Here is an 18840-nt window from a genome sequence, read left to right on the forward strand (position 1 = left end):
ATAGCTAGGAGGTCAAACCAGTTATAGACTTTAAGTATTTCAAGTCAGAGGTTAGTTCCTTTTTGCCCATCTCGTTCAGATCAACCTCCTGAAAAAACCTCATCAACCTACACAAAGTCATTCCTGGCACTGAATGGGAATGTAACAGATGCCAGTTTGTTTCAGGCACTGCCAGGGCTCGGGGACAGGTTTGAAAACAGTCTCATATTCTTGAAAATTCAGCTTCTAGCTCTGGCAGATTCTGGACACCAGATATAGCCACACAACAGAACACAACCAGCTGATGACATTTCTACAAACTGCTGGTTATAACTGAACTGTCGTAATCACACAGGCTCCTAGCCCACCTCAGTTGCAAAGTAAAACATATTTAGCTTAATTACACTGAAAACGGTTTAAATGTCTGTATTTTTCTTATAATTAAGGGGAATGCAGATGTCTGGGAGCTGTGCATGCAAACATGTTATTACTACTGCTCAGTTGATAGCAACTTTTTAAGCTATTGCAACTCAGCTGTAGGTTTCTAATAAATCCAGATGAGTTTTGTAGTTTGCTAATTAATTCTACCTTCTCTTAGCCTTGCCGTGAGTGGTCTGTTTCTTCACTGTTTTATCTTTTTACCTTGTTACTATATTCCCCTTATGGCATGTAAACTGTTCCTGACCCTGCCTTGGTTAGAAGGCTACATAAGAGCAAAGGATGTGATTTTATAAAGAGTTTGAAACACATTTTAAGAGTGTATTATCTCAGAATTCAGCTATGTCTAATACATGAATCAACAACAACAAAAAAAGCAATGTTCATGCTTCACAAAAAATATTTAATTATAACTTGAGTTATGCACTCATCATTTATGAAAGTTCATGATGTGCTCAGAAAGCAGATTTTTCATAGAATAATCCCTTAGTATAGTTTTAGCCTACCATATTTGAGATGTAAGAATGCCATTTTTGGTGCTACAGAAGAGGAAGATAGACAGTACCTAAAACAGCAAGAATAGCCTGAAGATAAAAAGACATAAAATACATAAGTCTTTTGTTCATATCTAACAATAGCTATACAAAAATAATCATTCACTGCTGGTTTTGAGTAACCATCAGAGTGAAGAGAATGTGCTGTATTACATACATTTTAAAAAGTCTAGAAAAAAAATCTACAAATGAAAACCAGCTTGATAAAAGGCTTTTCACATATTTGTAAGTTTGGCTTTCCATATGGAAAGTGATATAAGCATTAGGGATGTAGTAGAAGAAAAGGAAAAAAAAAAAAGATACAGAGAATATCAAGGACTAGAAGCACATGTTATTAGGGCTCTGTCAAACCAAGATATTTAAAACCAAGACATTTATCATCCTCCATGAATTTAAACATTATACACAAACATTAAAGATCTCAGATTATATCTTTTGATTTGCTGTCAATCATGACTCATGTGAGAAGGATGTAGCAAGATAAAAAAAAGATTGAAGAAAGAGGAAATGGTGATTTATAAAACAAATGTGGGGGAACAGAACTGTCTCCAGGGAGAGATGACAAGAGACTGTGTAGAAATGATAAGCATAGGGCTGAAGTAAGCTACCAACAGCAGTGAATCTGAAATGGAACACAGGCAAAGAATTGCTAATTGAATATGAAGAGAGATGGAAATTTTTTTGCCATCAATAGGTCTTCATTAACTACCATGGTGCACAAATTAAGAGTCTGCTAATGACATTTTTTGATGGCACTTCAATTAGAGATTTTGTCAGCACTGAGGTAGCCTGGAATACTGGGCTTCAAGATAACACGCCCAAGAAGATGACCAGTGTGAGATGTAAGTTCTTATATTTAAAAAATGAACAAGAGGAATGCAGGCCAGCAAGGTTGCTGGCTTGTTTCATGAAGCAAAACGAGGGGTGCAGTGGTCCAACTGTCTTCTAGAAATATCTCAGACAAGGAGGGAAAATCAAGTGAAAGAACGCTGTTGGCACAAAGCCAAATGCATTTAAATACACTATTGATTTATCCACTATAAGTACAGTATAAATTTATGTGATATGAGGAAGTTTGTAACCATTATAGTATAAGAAAATGTAATATTAAGTACATTCTTAATACAGCCTGGGGCCAGAGTTTACAGATGAATTTTAAGAGCTTTAAAAACACAAAATAAAGTCAAAATCACACATGATTTCAGGCCAAAATCTAATAGCCTACCCCAGGCTCATCCTCCCCTGCTCCCCTTGTTCTAGTGTTCAGTTTGGTGACCCTGGGTGGTTGGAAGCAGAAAAAACACATTTCAGAAATAAGGGTAGCATAGGTGTTGCTTCAAATTCCCCAGTCTTTATTTATGTCTCTTTTGTTTCTTCAAATCAGCTCCCTTATCCTGTGAAATACCCAGCAGCCACCTTTTGGCAGTTGATTCTTGCAAACCAGTGGAAAACAAACAAACAAACACGTTTTTTAACATACAAGTTGCAATGTTGGCTGTTCACACTGACACAACTACCACGTTCCTCAAACCCATCATATCTAGTTTTTGTGCACTAATTTAAAATGTGAGCATGGCTGTCTAGTATTTGAGATGCCATTCGCACTAGTTGAAACTTCATGAATTGGAGGCTTTTTCGTGCTCTGTAAAATAGGTCTTCAAAGGTACCTCACTGTATACAATCATGTAATGTTAATAGGAATGCAATTTTCTTCATGAACTCCTCTATGCTTGCAGCATGGTTTTGAAGTATCACATGTCATAATATTCTAAAGGAAGGGAAATAAATTAAATGTGCCATTAAAACTTTCAAACAAGCCTTAAAAAAAGCTGTTACTCCTTCTTTATTTTATGAAGATTCAAAGAGATTTTTTTCTTACTCACATCACAGGAATAACCCACTGCTTACCTCATGTTTTAAATCTATTGTAAAGTCTGACTTGAGTGGTTCACTCTTCAACTTGTTCGCAAGCCTGTACAATAAAGATGATGAAACTTACTTCAAAAAGCATGAACAAAAGGAACGTATGACTGGCATCAACTGACCCTTTACATAAACAAATAGACTTACATCTTACATCTATTAAATATACACAAATTGCCTAAAAGTTTCTAGAATCAGCAATTCTTAACTGTAGTTTTCATGATCATGATAAGTAATCTGTAGCTGATCTATAAAACCAAAAATATTTTTCAAAAAATAATTCATGGGTAAGCTGCAGAGCAAGCAGAGAGAAATGCAGACCAACAGCAGACTTTTGACACAAAGGGTTAGGGAAATACTGCTCTAGATAAAGAGCTGCCTATAGATATTTCACAAAAATAATATATATTTTTAAATGATATATTTTCTAGCATATTTTAAAGTATTTTAAATAATAACATTTTAATATCTTCTAATGCCATAGTCCTACTGTATTACAAAATAATCACTACCATACTTACAAAATAATAAATCACTGTCAAAAATATCATACTTAACTGCATACTGTTAATCCTCTTCAAAAAAAATCCTATTTCTGTATTTACTGTCCCAAAAAGCAACATGCCTTTTTTCATATCAACTTTTATTGCATCCGAGCACAGTGACGATGATAATATTCATTTTCCGCACGTATTTCAACACATTTTTTTCTGCCCAAGAAGGAAGATCTCATCTAGAGTGGATGTGGCCTAACATTTTCAACAGATTAAAGGCAATAGTAGCTGCAGACTGATCACCATCTTGAACTTCAGACATTCTCTTTTCGTGAATTCCAAAGCACAATATTTAGGCACCTTCCATTTGCAAAAATATTGATTTTTGCTACAAGGTGCGTTCAAATTCTGAGGTCTAGGAACGTTTCAAATCTTACCTAAAAACTACACATCCAATCTGAACTAAGCAGTTCAGAACTAAGTTCTCTCTATAAGATGAGCACTTACAGAGTCACCCTAAGATCCAGGAATACATCAGCTGTCTAGAGGAAATTTCTTTTTTAAAATCACAAACAGTATCAGCCACAGGTTAACGTGATGTTAATTTTTAGATAGGCAAAGCTAAGAAAAATAAATCATGCCTAACAGGTACAGCAATGCTACAGAATTATATGTGGATGTATAGATGTGGATGTATATATGTGGATGTAGAATTATCTGTGTATGTATACTAACAAATTCTTAAGTGTTTACTTATGATACTTATATTTGAACATGCTGAACAAAAAAGAAATGGAATTCTGTCAATATTTTTTTTCAAGGTAAATCTATAGTAGGAGTACAAATCTATGTAGATATACCCAGAGGTAGCTATAAATTAACATGCATTTGCACAGTATTTGAATGTCTTGCTACACACCTTGGATTGAAACCAAAGGCTTGGCATGATAATATCGGGTCAACAGGAGCAAGAGTTCAGCGCACAAAACCAATCCACGAAGTCAAATAAATTAACTGGTGGAGCATCCTGCACTGAGGGAGTATAAGCGCCATTCAAAGATAGGTCAAAATTAAAATTTGACTGGATAGTTACATTTTTTGTAGTAAAATCTTCAGCTGTACTGTAGACATAGCTTTTACCTATAGAAAATATTAATCCATAGCAAATTCTAACTAATTTAAATAGCATCTAATGCTATTAATTATTAGATGCTAGCATTAATAATAGCATCTAGAAAAGAAAAAGATGTAAATTTAAAACTTTTAATTATTCTCAATAAGCAATTAAGGAGTGATTGAAAATTCAACACTTACTTGTTAACAAGTGGAATGCTAAGTGCCCAACCAGCAGCAAAATCTGGAAATTTAAAGATTGTAGGATTTTCAGCAAAGGCATAGTGGTGAATTATTGTAGATTCTTCATCATACAATGCTTTACCCAAAAACCACTCCTGCAAAGGAATACAGAAAGCAATCTTGTTCACCTACAGTATCCTCTTAGTGAAGAAGAAGACTTCATTCAAGGTAAATAAAGCAAACCTGAAAACAAGAACATGGGAAGTATATTCCTCACGGTAAGACAGGTAAAAATTCTACTTGATAAAAAAAAATTACAAAAGGCAGTTCTTTAAATGTTTAGATATATGTTGTCTTTTCACTCCCCATCTTTAGCCCTGCATTCCACTCGTGCAAAGAGCACTAAGTCTGACATTACTGTCTACTGATTAGACAGAGCACTCAAAAACATTGCACATTCAGGGCTTGAATGTATCTCCATTTTGGATTCCCAAATGTTTAATCTACAGCTCTTGTCTGCTAGCGAACCTGAAAAGCAAATACCTTTTAAATATCTTTATCCTCTGAATCACCTTAATGGTTATATTAAATATTTCAAGACTGGAGGTGTTCTTTGCATTATGACAGTAATTCAGACTGTGGTTTTTTTTTTCTCCTTTTTTTTTCCTTTTTTTTTTTCTTCTGGCAGTTTCTGAGCTCTTCATTAAAATAGATTCAAATTTGTGCTGATTATTTTTCACAAAATAATAGCTCCATTCATTACAGATACATTCAGACCAAACACTGCCATAATACTTTGTAACATTTATAACAATCGGAGATTGGGTAGAGGGGCAGGATCACTCCCCCTGAGTAGAGGGGCAGGATCACCTCCCTCGACCTGCTGGAGACGCTCTTCTTAACGCACCCCAGGATCCCATTGGTCTTCTTGGCCACGAGGGCACACTGCTGCCTCATGGTCAACTTGTCGTCCACCATGACACCCAGATCTTTCTCCGCAGAGCTGCTCTCCAGAAGGTCAGTCCCCAGCCTGTACTGGTGTCTGGGGTTATTCCTCCCCAGGTGCAGGACCTTGCACTTGGCCTTGTTGAATTGCATGAGGTTTTTCACCGCCCAGTTGTCCAGTCTGTCCAGGTCCCTCTGGATGGCAGCGCAGCCCTCTGGGATATCAGCTCCTCCTCCCAGTTTTGTGTCATCAGCAAACTTGCTGAGGGAGCACTCTGTGCCTTCATCCAGGTCATTGATGAATAAATTGAACAGGACTGGACCAAGGACTGACCCCTGGGGGACCCCGCTAGCTACAGGCCTCCAACTAGACTCTGCACCACTGATCACCACTCTCTGGGCCCTGCCATCCAGCCAGTTCCTAATCCACCTCACTGTGCACTCATCTATCCCACACTTCCGGAGCTTGCCCTGTGTCTACAAAGGTCCTTCAGTGGGGCCAGCCTGTGGCCAGGACTGCTATAAGCAACCATGAAATTTATCTTGCTTTGACTTCTGCGGCCAAGTCCTGGGATGCCATCCCTGCTGGGAGCCCTCCCTCCTTTCTGGCACCTTACTTACCCTGTGATTTATACCTTCAAGCCTAAAAGACCCCATTTTTCCCCTTCTTTATTGGAAGGATCCAGTTCTGCCCACTGGATGGATTTAGAAAATAAGAAAATATTGGGAGGTAAAAGAAGATGGGCAAATGCACCAATTTTTATGTACAAAGATAATCTCTTTGGACAAAAGTCAAAATAATTATTAGAAGGATTTTGTGCAAGCACTTCTAAACTCTAACTTTAGGGCCTCCAGGGCTTCAGTATATTCATAACACAGGAATTCTGTTCACTTGAGAAACAGGTAATATTAACTTTTTTGTTTAACAGTACTAATTGCAGACAACTCCCTTCGGACTCTTGACTCTGTTGCATTAGTGCATAAAAATCTTTTCTTATCCTAACTGTATGCTCATTTTCACACTGAAAAAACACTATAAACTCTCTCAAGCTTAGGAACCAAAATAATAATAAAAATTAATTTCCTTTCTCTAAAATATAGAAAATTAAAGCCATTCATATACCCTCCTCCAGCTTTCACAGAATATCATAATCTGGAAATATTAAGTCACAAATCAACACCTCGAAGGCATTTTAGGTTATAGCTGATACTCTCCATGCTCATCTGTTCAGATCTAAATGGTAAATAGTGTTATATAGGACAAGTTGATGTGTGCGGGTCAGCCTTAGAAGGGAAGATGAAATCAGTTATATACTAGGAAACCCGTAATGCAGCTTACAAGAGGTATGATGACCATCAATATTCTATGTGTGAAAAAAGTGAGTGAAAAAATAATTAAACATATTGTGGATAAATACCATCCACAAGATCAGTTAAAATACTGTACCTCAAAAACGTCAAAAGTCACCTCCATTTAGTAAGGGCACTATGCATCTTTGAAACACTTTAACTAATATTGAGAAATTTGATGCAATGAAATCAATACTACACTTCAGGGCAGCAGTGATGATTTTACATAGCTTGCTATGATTTTATACAGCTTGCTAGAGCAAGTTGACTTTACCCACTCACTTTTGTATCTACTTAACTCACAAGGACCATGGTGCTTTCACATCTCTACTTCCGCACACATTACATTCATATCAGTCTTAATAGTTCTGTTACTAATCTCTAAATATGCAGACTGAAAAGCTGCAGACTCACCAGCTATTTATATGCTGCTTGCACGTATCTTATTGTGATTAATGTGTGCCAGCTTCTTATTACGCCCACTGCTGACATGATAAAATTGAGTGAGCTCATTCTGGTCTAACTCAACATTTTAAATTATATAACAGATGGACTATTATTTAATACAAGGAATCAGTTATGGACTGTTATACTAAGATGACCATTACTCTGTATAAAAGCAGAACATTTCATTTCCCTTTCAATGCAGACTGAAACAGAATAATTTATTACAGTAGCATTTACATGTACTGCAAGGAAGAGATGAAAACTGGCATGTGGACAGCATCCAAAAACAAATTATCTATGTATTCTCAAGATATCAGTTTGAAGTAGATGCTTCTGAAAAAAGAAAGACAGTATGTTCCAAAGGCCTGAAAATATTTAGTAGTCCATTTTGAAGACAGAGTAGTTTAAAAATATAAGATCTCTAAATAATTATGGTTATCATTTTAGAAGAGAATTGCGCAGAAACATGATAAGGCCTAGTACCTGCAACAGAAGTAAACACACTAAATTGAGCTAAATTGAGACTCAAAGTGCAGTTCAATACTTGATCAAAGTAACAATAAAGAGAAGAAACATATTTCCAACACGATATTTTGGCTTCTTTTTGTCCAGGCAATGAAAGACACCAGGCTGAACATTTAGAATTCCAAATATTAACAGCTTACCATTTGCATTGCCAAGTTTACATTATTTTTTGGTTACTGGCTGTTTTATTTGCTGTACAAGTCTTTTGGTGGTCTTTCCTTTCCAGCAGGTAAAGATTTTACTTCCCTTTTTTTTTTTTTTTTTTTTCTTTTTTTTCTTTTTTTTCTTTTTTTTTTTTACCACCAAGACAGTTCAGAAACATAAAGCAATAAATGCTCTAACATATTTGGTCAGAGTTAACAAATCATCCTGCCTCATGATAATCAGAACTGATGATGGATAGGAAGAAGACACACAGTAGATGATATGCACCTTTCTACTGCTGCTACATAATTTTCAGATGATCTGCAGAAAAAATCTTCTTTTATTCAGTTTTAATAGCTCTCCAACATGCCTTTGTACTGCTTCATGTTCAATACCTTGCTCATTCCCTCCTTCAACATAAGGACTCTATCATCCCTCATTTTATGCTGTCTCTATCCAAAAGCCAGGGGCTGAACCATACAGACAATGCTGTAACATGAAATTCTGGACAAAAGAAATTGTTTTATAAGAATTCCAAAATTTTGTATATATAATTCTGTTTCACAAAACATAATACCAAAACCATGCAAGTACAATCTAAAGTAAATTAAATATCTAAATTTTTATTTTTACCTTGGATGCATCAAATCTTCCAAGTGTTTCCAGAAGCTTTACAACTTGTATTCTTGTATCTTCTTCACAGAAGAAAATCCATGAGGAATTCCCACCATAAGTAACAGATAAGCTTTTTTTTTTAAAAAAAAAAAAAAAAAAGTAACATTTTACTACAAAACTGACTTTTGAACACAATCATAGAGTCAACCGCCACTCCCCCAGATATAACCACTTGGAAATTTACACACAGAAAGAAACTTTTACTACTTAGAATTACAGTATTGTAAAGTGTAATATAGCACTATAGTAAACTGATGAAGATATTGCCTCCGATCCTACCTATTTATATATTACTAGTTATCCCATACAGAAAAGAATATAAAGAATGTCAACTCAAAAATATGCAAGCACTATAGGAATAGACACCTATAAAGGCAGAAGTTTATAGACAGCAGTTTAAGTTACCCTCTGCTCTGCACCCTAATTTTTCTTCCATGGAGACCCACTGCTGGACATTACCACCCACTGCAGTAATCCTGAAACTGCCTAATGACACCTTTTATTACCACTGTTTGACATTGACCACATCCTTGAACCAAACCTAAAAGCTTCATGAAAACTTTAATCACTGTAAACTTCATCATAGTGATAGAGATCTTAAGATTACACCTGATAGAAGTCCTCAGAAAAAAAATGCTCTATACAAGTTAATCTGTGCCCAAGAAATAAAGATCAGGAGTTGTCGTTAAGTAGGTACAAACCTCCTTAAAAACAGTGATATCTAAAGAACTGAGGAAAGTCATTCTACTGAAAGTAGTTTTCATACGAGCGCAACTTGCACCGTAACACCTGGCATCGGCTAATCACTTAATTACTCTCTCTTTCTCCTCTCCTATCCGCTTCAAACAAATAAACAAAAACTAAGCAGTACCAGCCTCACAACACATACATATTTCTTAACTGCTCTATGTCTTCATTGTGCTCTTTTGCTAGAAGTCTTGAGCAAAGCTAGAGACACAAGGAACTGGTTATTTGAGAATTCTCTTCAAGACAGAAAACCATTGGGATTCCATTTCTGATTACTGAAGAAATTTCTTTTGCTTTGTCATATGAACTAGCATCTGCATTTTTGTTTCTAAGCATTAGCGTGGTGGTGGAGTTATCTTGCAAGAGCTATTTCTTTTAAAGCTTGTAATTGGGACACCAAATAATTCAGAAGAGTAGCCATTAAGTCACTCAAGATAGGGCTAAGAAAGGAAAACAAAGATGATTCTGATCCTCCAGTTTTTCAGTTTACTTTTATTCTCTTTTTGCTATTTTTGAGGTTTATATATATATTTTTAGTTAATATGCAAGCACCATTTTCATGTTCGTGCTCACATAGAAAGTAATGGAAAAACAGCAACAAAAAGAGAGTAGAATAAATCCTCCGTTGTGACGAGTCTGGTACTAAAAAAAAAAAAAACAACTAAAAGAATCTTTTTGAGTAATGCTTTTTAAATCAGAGGAAGAATAACATTGACTCAAGAAACTGCAGAGCCTCTGTCATGTATTTCAAATGACTTAGACAAAGGACAGCCTCCAGTATCAAGAAGCTTTAGGACTTCCTGAAATGGAACAAATTGAAATGGAACAAATGGAATTTGTTTCCTAATATTTGTAATAGTACTGAATAAATGCAGCAAACCTCCCTTGGAACCTTCTGCATAAGCTAAGACAAGATATACAAAATTTCCTGTACTATTATCAGAGCATAATAAGATGAAAACCTATCAAAGGGATGATGAAACTTACACCTCTTCACTGCGGAGGATGAATACTGCTTAGAAACACAATAAGAAATATATGATAGAACGCCCCAACAGGTATTATTCATTATCTATTACATTATATATATAAAATATACACAGGCACAACTTTATGTTACCAATATGAAGAATCAAAAATTCAGCATTTTTTCACACCTCATATCTTACAGTGTGAACAACTGAGAAAAAGAACGTAATTTCTATTTCTTTTCACTAGATTACTTTTCAAACATTTTTCACACACGACTATTAAGGGAAGATAGCTGTTCAGTTACACTATACTATTTCTTCTTTAATTCCTCTCATTGAAAATGGCTCTCTATAATATAATGAAATTTAACAGAAAAATCCTTTGGAAAATTGGAAAAAGAAAAAAAAAATGTGAGGGTACAGGTGAGAAGATAAAGTTGCAATTTCCAACCAAAAAAGTTTGCTTCTGAAAAAAATAAAGTTTGAGTAATTCATATTTACACAGAATTACACAGATTACACAGAATGCTGAAAACAACTGATATTCAGTATACTTACTCTCTCATTAATGGTAGTATGGTCCATGCACCTTCATGTCTATTCATCTGATGAATAAGCAGAACTGTAGGTAATTCCTTTAAGAAAACAAAAATATTCATATTAAACATGATTAAAATACACTTTTTTTTCTCAATTTAAAACCAAAATTACTCTAGAATGATTTTGGTCTTTAGTGTTTTCACTGGCAAATAGCCCTGTGAAATGGAAGATTTAGGACAGTACTAATCAAGGAGTTCTAAATGTTTCTTCTAACTCACTGTTTCTAAATTACAGATCAGATATAAAGCTAATACACTTTCGGTAAACTATCTGGCACAGGTCCCAAGTGCTCATTTAAGCTATATTTCATATTCTTGCTTATCAAATCATAAAACCCCATGTTGCAAAGAAAGCCTTCTAAATAATGTAGAATCTTCTGCAAAGCAGCAGACAATCCCATTAACTAGAATTTAAGAGGTCTAAAACTCATTACTTTGAGTCCAAGTCTGATTTGTAACACTAACATCATGACAGCCAGTCAAAGGTTTAAGCAAAAATTAAGAGAAGCAGTTTACATTTTTCTGAATGCCAAAGAAGCTTCCTAGAAAGCATTTTTTTCCAATAAACTCCTTTTCTCTTTTTCTTTTGAAATCTCTCTGATGTGACAGACCAAGATGTCTAGCAAGTGACTGATCATCAAGGAGGAAGAACCCAAGAAATCACCCTTTAAACACAACCCTCTGAAAACCCAGATCATGCATCTTTTTCTCACGTTTACAAATAGATATATATATAATTTATACACACACATATATAAACTTTTAAAGTTCTGTATATACTGTGTGTGTATATATATGTATAAAGCTATAATATAACATATAGTTCATCCTTATAATTACATAAACTACATTTTCTATATTTACTTTAGGTATATTTAGTAAAAATTTATGCCTTGCTGGCAGTGCAATGCCCTAAACCAAAGGACTTGGATGAGTGAAGTTGTTGTGATTTTACTGATGCTGCAACAGTGAACTGATACACTTGTAAACAAATTGGTTATAAACCAGCACTGCAAAACATTGTCTATATATTGTTGGATATACCTCCATATAGTTTCTACCTATCTGTATTGTATAACTATATACATATATATATCTTACAAATTCTTTATATATATACTACATATATAGCTTTATAGTTCATTTATCTATGTACATTATAGATACAAACACACACTACAGTTTAAAGTTTACGGCAGCATCACTAGACTCACAAGCTCTCAAACCCTTTGGGATAGGTTACTACTGAAGCAAAAATCTGTGTGTCAAAAAAGCCTCTCATCACAAACAGTTTATCTAACTTGCTCATCCTCTAAATACATTCCCTTAAAACAATTCACTTAATAAAGCACTGGTGTTGTTAATATACTTTAACACAATTCACCAGGAGAATTATTTTTTAATATTGTATAAATGTTAGGTGATGCAATTATTAAAGGTGGTGTCAGGTGTGACACCCACCAGCTCAGTGAATAGGACAGTCTCCTCTGTCGCCCCACAGCCTACAGATGTTGCCTGCCAGAGTATGGGATTCATTTTGGGATGCAGAAGAGTGTCTGGGGATTGAGAAGACATAATACAGGAGGTGTAGGGGAAGAACTGAAGGCAGGGAAGGAGAGGCATCCAGGTGATATGGGGAAGAGTCAGTGTGGGTCAGCACAGAGAAGAGGGGATAAACAGGACCAGTCGCTTGTCAACAGCATGCTGTTCCATGCCCTGTACCCTGCCACTGCAGTCTGTCCTCTTTTCCCCATTAAACTCCAAATATAGTCATTTTCTGGGATAAGGGGCTCTGCACATGTATGTTTATGGAGATCTAAGTGCTGCAACTGGAGTGGGACCACCCGTCATGGGGCCCAAATGGCTGTGGTGCCTGCAGCAGTGGAAGGGGAGAGAGCACATGTGTTGTGTGAGGTGCCTGCGTCAGTGCACGCGAGTGCCAGGGAGCACCAACATGGGCTGTCCACGAGCAGAAGAGGGGCTTGGGAGCCAGGAATCAGACTGGTCCTAAGTCTGGGCCGGACGCTGGAGAGACCAACGGGTCTCACAGCTGGCAACTGGAGGGACCAGCAGTTCCCAGTCTGCCACTGGAGAGATTCTGGGATTTCAGGAACAGCTACTGCTAAGGTCACAGCTCTAGAACAACTACCAGACAGACGTTTTTACATGTGTGTGTCTGTGCACGAGGGAACTGGGAAGGCAGGGGATGGAGGGGCAGCAAGTGGACAGCCTGAGTGGCAGCTGGTGGCAGGAGCCAGGGCATGTGTAGGTACGAGGAGGCCAGAGGACCAGATTCACACTGTCCGCTGGCTCCACCAAGACTAACTTAGCTTGTTTGTAAAGACAGCTAAGCTTAGCAACCACAAATGCTCACAACCTCCAGACTTCATATACTGAAGGAAACATCTCTGTTGCATATGAGAATAAACGTGCCTCTCCAGAGTGCATTAATTGTATCTAAAAATAATAATCCACTTTTTTAAAAGAATGTTATGTTCCTGTGAATGACAGAAATTGAAAAGAAACTATGCCAAAACTCTAATTTGGAACAGGCTATTCAGATGCTTTTATATTACCAGTTGCTCTGATTTATGGTTCTAGTTTAAGCCAATTTATTAAATTCTTTTCTGGCTACAGCTAAAATTTATTATTAGAGTCCAGAGCTTTTAAGTAGAAGTGGCAAATCTTAGTAAGAGCATGATCAAAGTATGGCATTTCACTGTAATATACCAGCACACAATTCCAACAGCTAGGCTGATATTTGTATGCGGCCACATATTTCATGTAGAGGAGAAGCAGAAAAACAAAGAAAACTGTAACTATGTATTCAGTGTTTATATTACTACAAAAGCTGATGTTATTTTCATTTTAGATACAACCAATACCTGTGCATGTAAGAGGCATGAAGTAAATTACTTCATTTAAGTAGCTATACAGCATACTCCATTATCTTCTATTAACCAAAAGTCTTTCCTTTGTGAAGGTCACAGAATTAATGATGCAGAAAAAGTACCCTTTCTCGAGCTAATCTGATACTTCTGCAAGGTATCTTTCTTTGTGCCATTTCTTGTAAGCCTATTCTTGCTGTTGCTCTCTAAATCCCTCTAAAACAAGAATACGTGTCTTGTATTTACCTATCTTTTAAACCATCTCTAAAAATTCATCAATTCTGATTAATAAATTATTAAAAAAAAAAATGTACAGGTAAAGTGACCTCTTCCAAAAAGTACCAAATGCTCTCTGATGCTTCCCCTTCCTAAATTTATCTATTTTCACTTTGAACCTGGTGGAAATAAACTGATCAATTACTTATTCTACCTTCAGTACAAAGACAGAAAAAAAAAAAAAAAAAAAAGACATCTGATATCATCAGGGTGATAGGGAAGCCGGGAAGGGGAATATACAGGCTGGCTGAAAATAGAAGTATAGGGGAATCTGCTCTTAATAAGGTTAGTATATTGATTCCCTCGCATATCTGGCATCTGTCCCTTGGCTTTGTAGGTGGATGCAGGGCAAGAGCTGGTTGATTATGTTTGTTGTTAACCCCAGACACTGCTCATGAGTCCCACAGCTCCAAAGTTAGAAAAGCCTCTCTAGTTTTCACTCTATGGGCTCTGCAAGCAGTTATCACCACTTTCCCTTTTCTTGCACATTGAATGCTGCTTTTTAGAAACTCATCTTCAGACACATTCCCAGCTAGCAGATGTACCTTCGTCTCAGCCCTCCTGGAGCTTAGGTAAGCCCAGCTCTCCCAGACGTCCATTCTGACCATATTTGTTTGCTGCCATGACACAGGAGATTTGGAGAACACACCGAAGCCTTCCTAGAGCTTTCCTTCTAAAGACTCGTACACCCTTCCCAAGGTATCTAAAATATGAGCAAGTTAGAACATACCTCCTACCTCTAAGCCGACAGGTCCCATCAATTTTCTTCAACTGACACAGTCAAGTGCTACATTATACACCATATCATCTCTATTTTCTAACAATTAACTAAAAGCATTGAGAACTACAAAATACATAGTATCATAAGACACAAGTATCAGTACTTATCAGAGCATCAAGTCCAAGCATTACAAACGCACTTTATTTAACACATCAGTTACTAGGCAACTGTCCAAGATGATCATGACTGTTTAGTCTTTGCTCTATTTCTCCCTTTAAGCTGTTAAAGAAAAAAAAAAAAAACTTTGCAAACCAAGTGCAATAGCCAATAAATAGATGATTTGTAGTCTTTTGCTTCTCTTGGAGTGTAAAATAATTATAATAATAAAAAAGTCTACTGTTCTGCATTGAGATAATCTCTAACTCTATTCTCTGATACTTGTTATCATTTTAAAAAAGGCACTAGTTTTCTTAAAATGCTATGTGCAATTTCAAAGCGTTCAGGAAAGGTCACAGCAGTACCCTGCCTTCATAAATCAGGACATAAACACAGTGTATCAATCTGATCAATCTGCCTCCAGATGATCTTACATTAAAAAAAAAGAGGAACATTACTTAACCACATGGAGGTAGTGATCTGAAGTGGTCCTGTACTGCAACTTGATAAGAGGCAGAAAAAATGGAAGCGGTGAAGAAGCAAGAAGTAGCAATTTTATTCATTTTCCTACTGTATGCTATATTGAAAACCTGAGAACACAACTTAGCTGTCAGTAAAATATATTTGAATGTATAACCAAAGCATGGACACTTCAGTTCTTGCCTTCTAGATACAGCCAACTCAAATGTCTGAGAAAATAGCTACGTAGGTGTTTTCAAAGGAATTCCTAGGCAGTTAATGTATTGCTTTAAAGGGTTGATCTTGCAACTATTTCCTCATCAGAAAGCTTTGTGCAACAAATATATTTCTATCTTAAAATCTTGTGCCAAGTAAACCCCCAAAAGCTTTATAACTAAGGCAGAAAGAGAGAAGAAAGGAGGGAAGAAGAACAGCACAAAAGAAAAGAAAAAGGGCACATAAGAAAAGTCTGATAAATACATTTCAAATATTGATACAGAAGCCCTGAAGGACTTATGAGATGGAAATAAAAATGTTAGCTTTAATTTTAAGTGTTAATTTCTGATGACTTTGCAATTCTACTAATTCATTATTTCACCTATACTTCAAAGTAATGAATACAGTGAGACCTGAGCAATTCTGACAAAGAAACCCACACGGCAGCCAGAAGTGGCACAGAAAACTTCAGATCCATTTCTCTTCCACATTCTTTACCAATAAAGGCATAGCTTAGGAATATGGTTTGTTCTCCAATATATGCACCGAATGCTGTAGAAAAGGTTGAGAAGCACCTGTGCTTAAATAATGTTAAATTTGCCTACTTCATTTATATATTTTGCCCTGACACAATAACTCATCTCTGCAAGGTCAGCTATAACACTTCACAGGATCTCAGTCTCTGAAAACACTGTCATCAAAAGCATACGGCGTCATTTTAATGTATAGAATATATAAGTAAAAATATATATTGTCTATATCTTCCAATGACACGAAGTCAAAATATACCTTCTAACACAAACATAAAAAACTGAGAGGATATCAGATATATTCGTAAAATTTTGAATAAATCAGACTCAGAAATATAAAAATTACTACAGCTTTTCTCACTTGCCACTGTTTATATAAGAAGTTTACAAATTCTTAAACTTCCCATGCAATTTCATGATTAAGTTTTAGCAATTTTATTTTAATAAATTATGAATTTAAATAGTTCAACAGTCTTTAATAAGTGCTACATTTTACATTAAATTCAAGTTACAAATTCATAAACAGTAAGATACATTGTAATCTTCCAAGAGTGTTTAATTTAGAAAATACGCAAACATTTTAATTAAAATGTAACACTTACCAAAACTGTTCTATTTAAATGTTTAAGACTCATTTCCTCTACTTATCCACTTAATGCATCAGCTCTATGCCTTTTAATCACACAAGCAATACAAAACACAGATACAGTCTTTGTCCAGATGCAGAAATCTTTTGCCTTTTGTATTCTCTTCATTAACATCTTTCAGTGATGTTTTTAGATGAGTGTCTTGCCATTAAATATCACCCACTGTCTCCATGCCTGAAGGGACCAAGTTTGTTGATTCTGACAATCCCTATGGCCTCCTAAGAACTAGATAACCAAAGGTGTAGCCCTCAAATTTAAGTTTCGCTATTACCAGAGTTGGGCTGTTCTCCAAAACGACATGGACAAGGCTGTCGCAGATCATCTTAACCCTGCAAGCAATGACCGTTCTGCAGAAGCAGGAAGCTATTTCAGAAGACCCAAGTTTTCCCAAGATTTGACCCACAGATGCATTTTTCTGCATCCTAAATCCAATACTGTTACCACATATTCCACTAGGGAAAGCAACGGTCTAGCTCGTCACAATAAATCCATACATAATGTGTAAGCCAGAGCTTAGAGGACTCCATTTACCACTACTATAAAACATTTACAGTATTTCATTAGACTAGAATTATCCAACTTCTACAATTTCTTTAAATCCATGCCCATTATGTACAGAAGATGATAACATTCATCATCTATCACTACAGGACTGGTAACACTTATAATTTCAAGCTCGTAAGAGTTAAGGGGTTAGAGACTGATTTTGCTGATTGTAAGATCTAGTTATTGTCAAAAAGATTTGGGAAAAGGTACCTCTGCGGAATTTGAGAAAACAGGGCATATCAGTCAGAAAGCACATGATTAAAACAAAAGGAAACAGCTAGAGGTGAACAAAGATAAGGAGAAGTCAGTCAAAGCCGCAAAGTCCTGCACTCTGCATGATGATTTTAAGACAGCAGATTCAGGACAGTCCTGAAATACTTGTTCAAAACAAATAGCAATTTTTCAGAGTTTGGTGTTGATATTGTGGGAAATCTCACCACAAAGAGGAAATGCTCTAAATGAGAAGACAGCAGGACAAAGATAACCCAAGATTTGACTTAAATAAAACCAGGCAACCACCAGGAAAAGAGGGGAGCAGGATTTTCAAACTAGAATCAGGAAGCTCAAGCAAGCCATCTGGAAGTTGAAACTACAGGTACCTTACATATTTCATTGAATTTATGGTACTCCTTGTGGAAAGTCTCCAGCAAATTTAATTCATGAACAGAAGTCCATTTGAATATACAGTTCTGTTTAAACAATTCAGTTGCAATGAATGAATAATTCTCCCACTAGATTTTCTAATCACAACATTTTTAATATGTGTGTTAGCTTTATGGTAAGGGTAGGATGAAGAACTGTTCAGACCTACATCAAGACTCAGAATTAGAACTTGCTGCACATTTGGATGAGGAATTTCACAAATTAACAACTATACTTCTAGTAAGGAATGAAACAAACAAACAAACAAACACACACTTTTTTATTAAAAAACACACACTTTTTTACATCCCAGGAAAAAAGTGAGATATGGGTATCAGAGTTCCTCGTGGGAACAGCATCGAACAGTAACAGAGGTTCTGACAATCCTCACCAGGACGGGTTAGGGGTTGACCTGCTGGAAAGCTCTGCAGAGAGGGATTTGGGAGTCCTGTTTGACAACAAGTTAACCATGAGGCAGCAATGTGCCCTCATGGCCAAGAAGGCCAAGGGGATCCTGGCCTGCATCAGGAGGAGCATCGGCAGCAGGTCAAGGGAGGGGATCCTGCCCCTCTAACTCAGCTCTGGTGGGGCCGCACCTGGAGTATTGGGTGCAGTTCTGGGCTCCCCAGGACAAGAGGGACATTGAGCTTCTAGAGAGGGTCCAGCGTAGAG

General features: G+C 36.4%; 1 protein-coding gene across 1 annotated transcript in view; it reads right to left on the reverse strand.

Annotated features, from left to right (window-relative positions):
* Positions 1 to 18840, reverse strand: part of B3GLCT (beta 3-glucosyltransferase) — a 65297-nt gene that overhangs the window by 13962 nt on the left and 32495 nt on the right. Inside the window, exons 3-6 of the mRNA XM_088522145.1 lie at positions 11047 to 11123; positions 8729 to 8840; positions 4703 to 4839; positions 2880 to 2943 (exon numbers count right to left, since the gene is read on the reverse strand). Coding sequence (XP_088378271.1) covers positions 2880 to 2943; positions 4703 to 4839; positions 8729 to 8840; positions 11047 to 11123 — 390 coding nt within the window. The remainder of the gene's footprint in view (positions 1 to 2879; positions 2944 to 4702; positions 4840 to 8728; positions 8841 to 11046; positions 11124 to 18840) is intronic.

Source organism: Tinamus guttatus, unplaced genomic scaffold (assembly GCF_059628265.1).
Source record: "Tinamus guttatus ecotype Peru unplaced genomic scaffold, ASM5962826v1 Tinamus_guttatus_pri_ptg000150l, whole genome shotgun sequence".
Taxonomy (NCBI): domain Eukaryota; kingdom Metazoa; phylum Chordata; class Aves; order Tinamiformes; family Tinamidae; genus Tinamus; species Tinamus guttatus.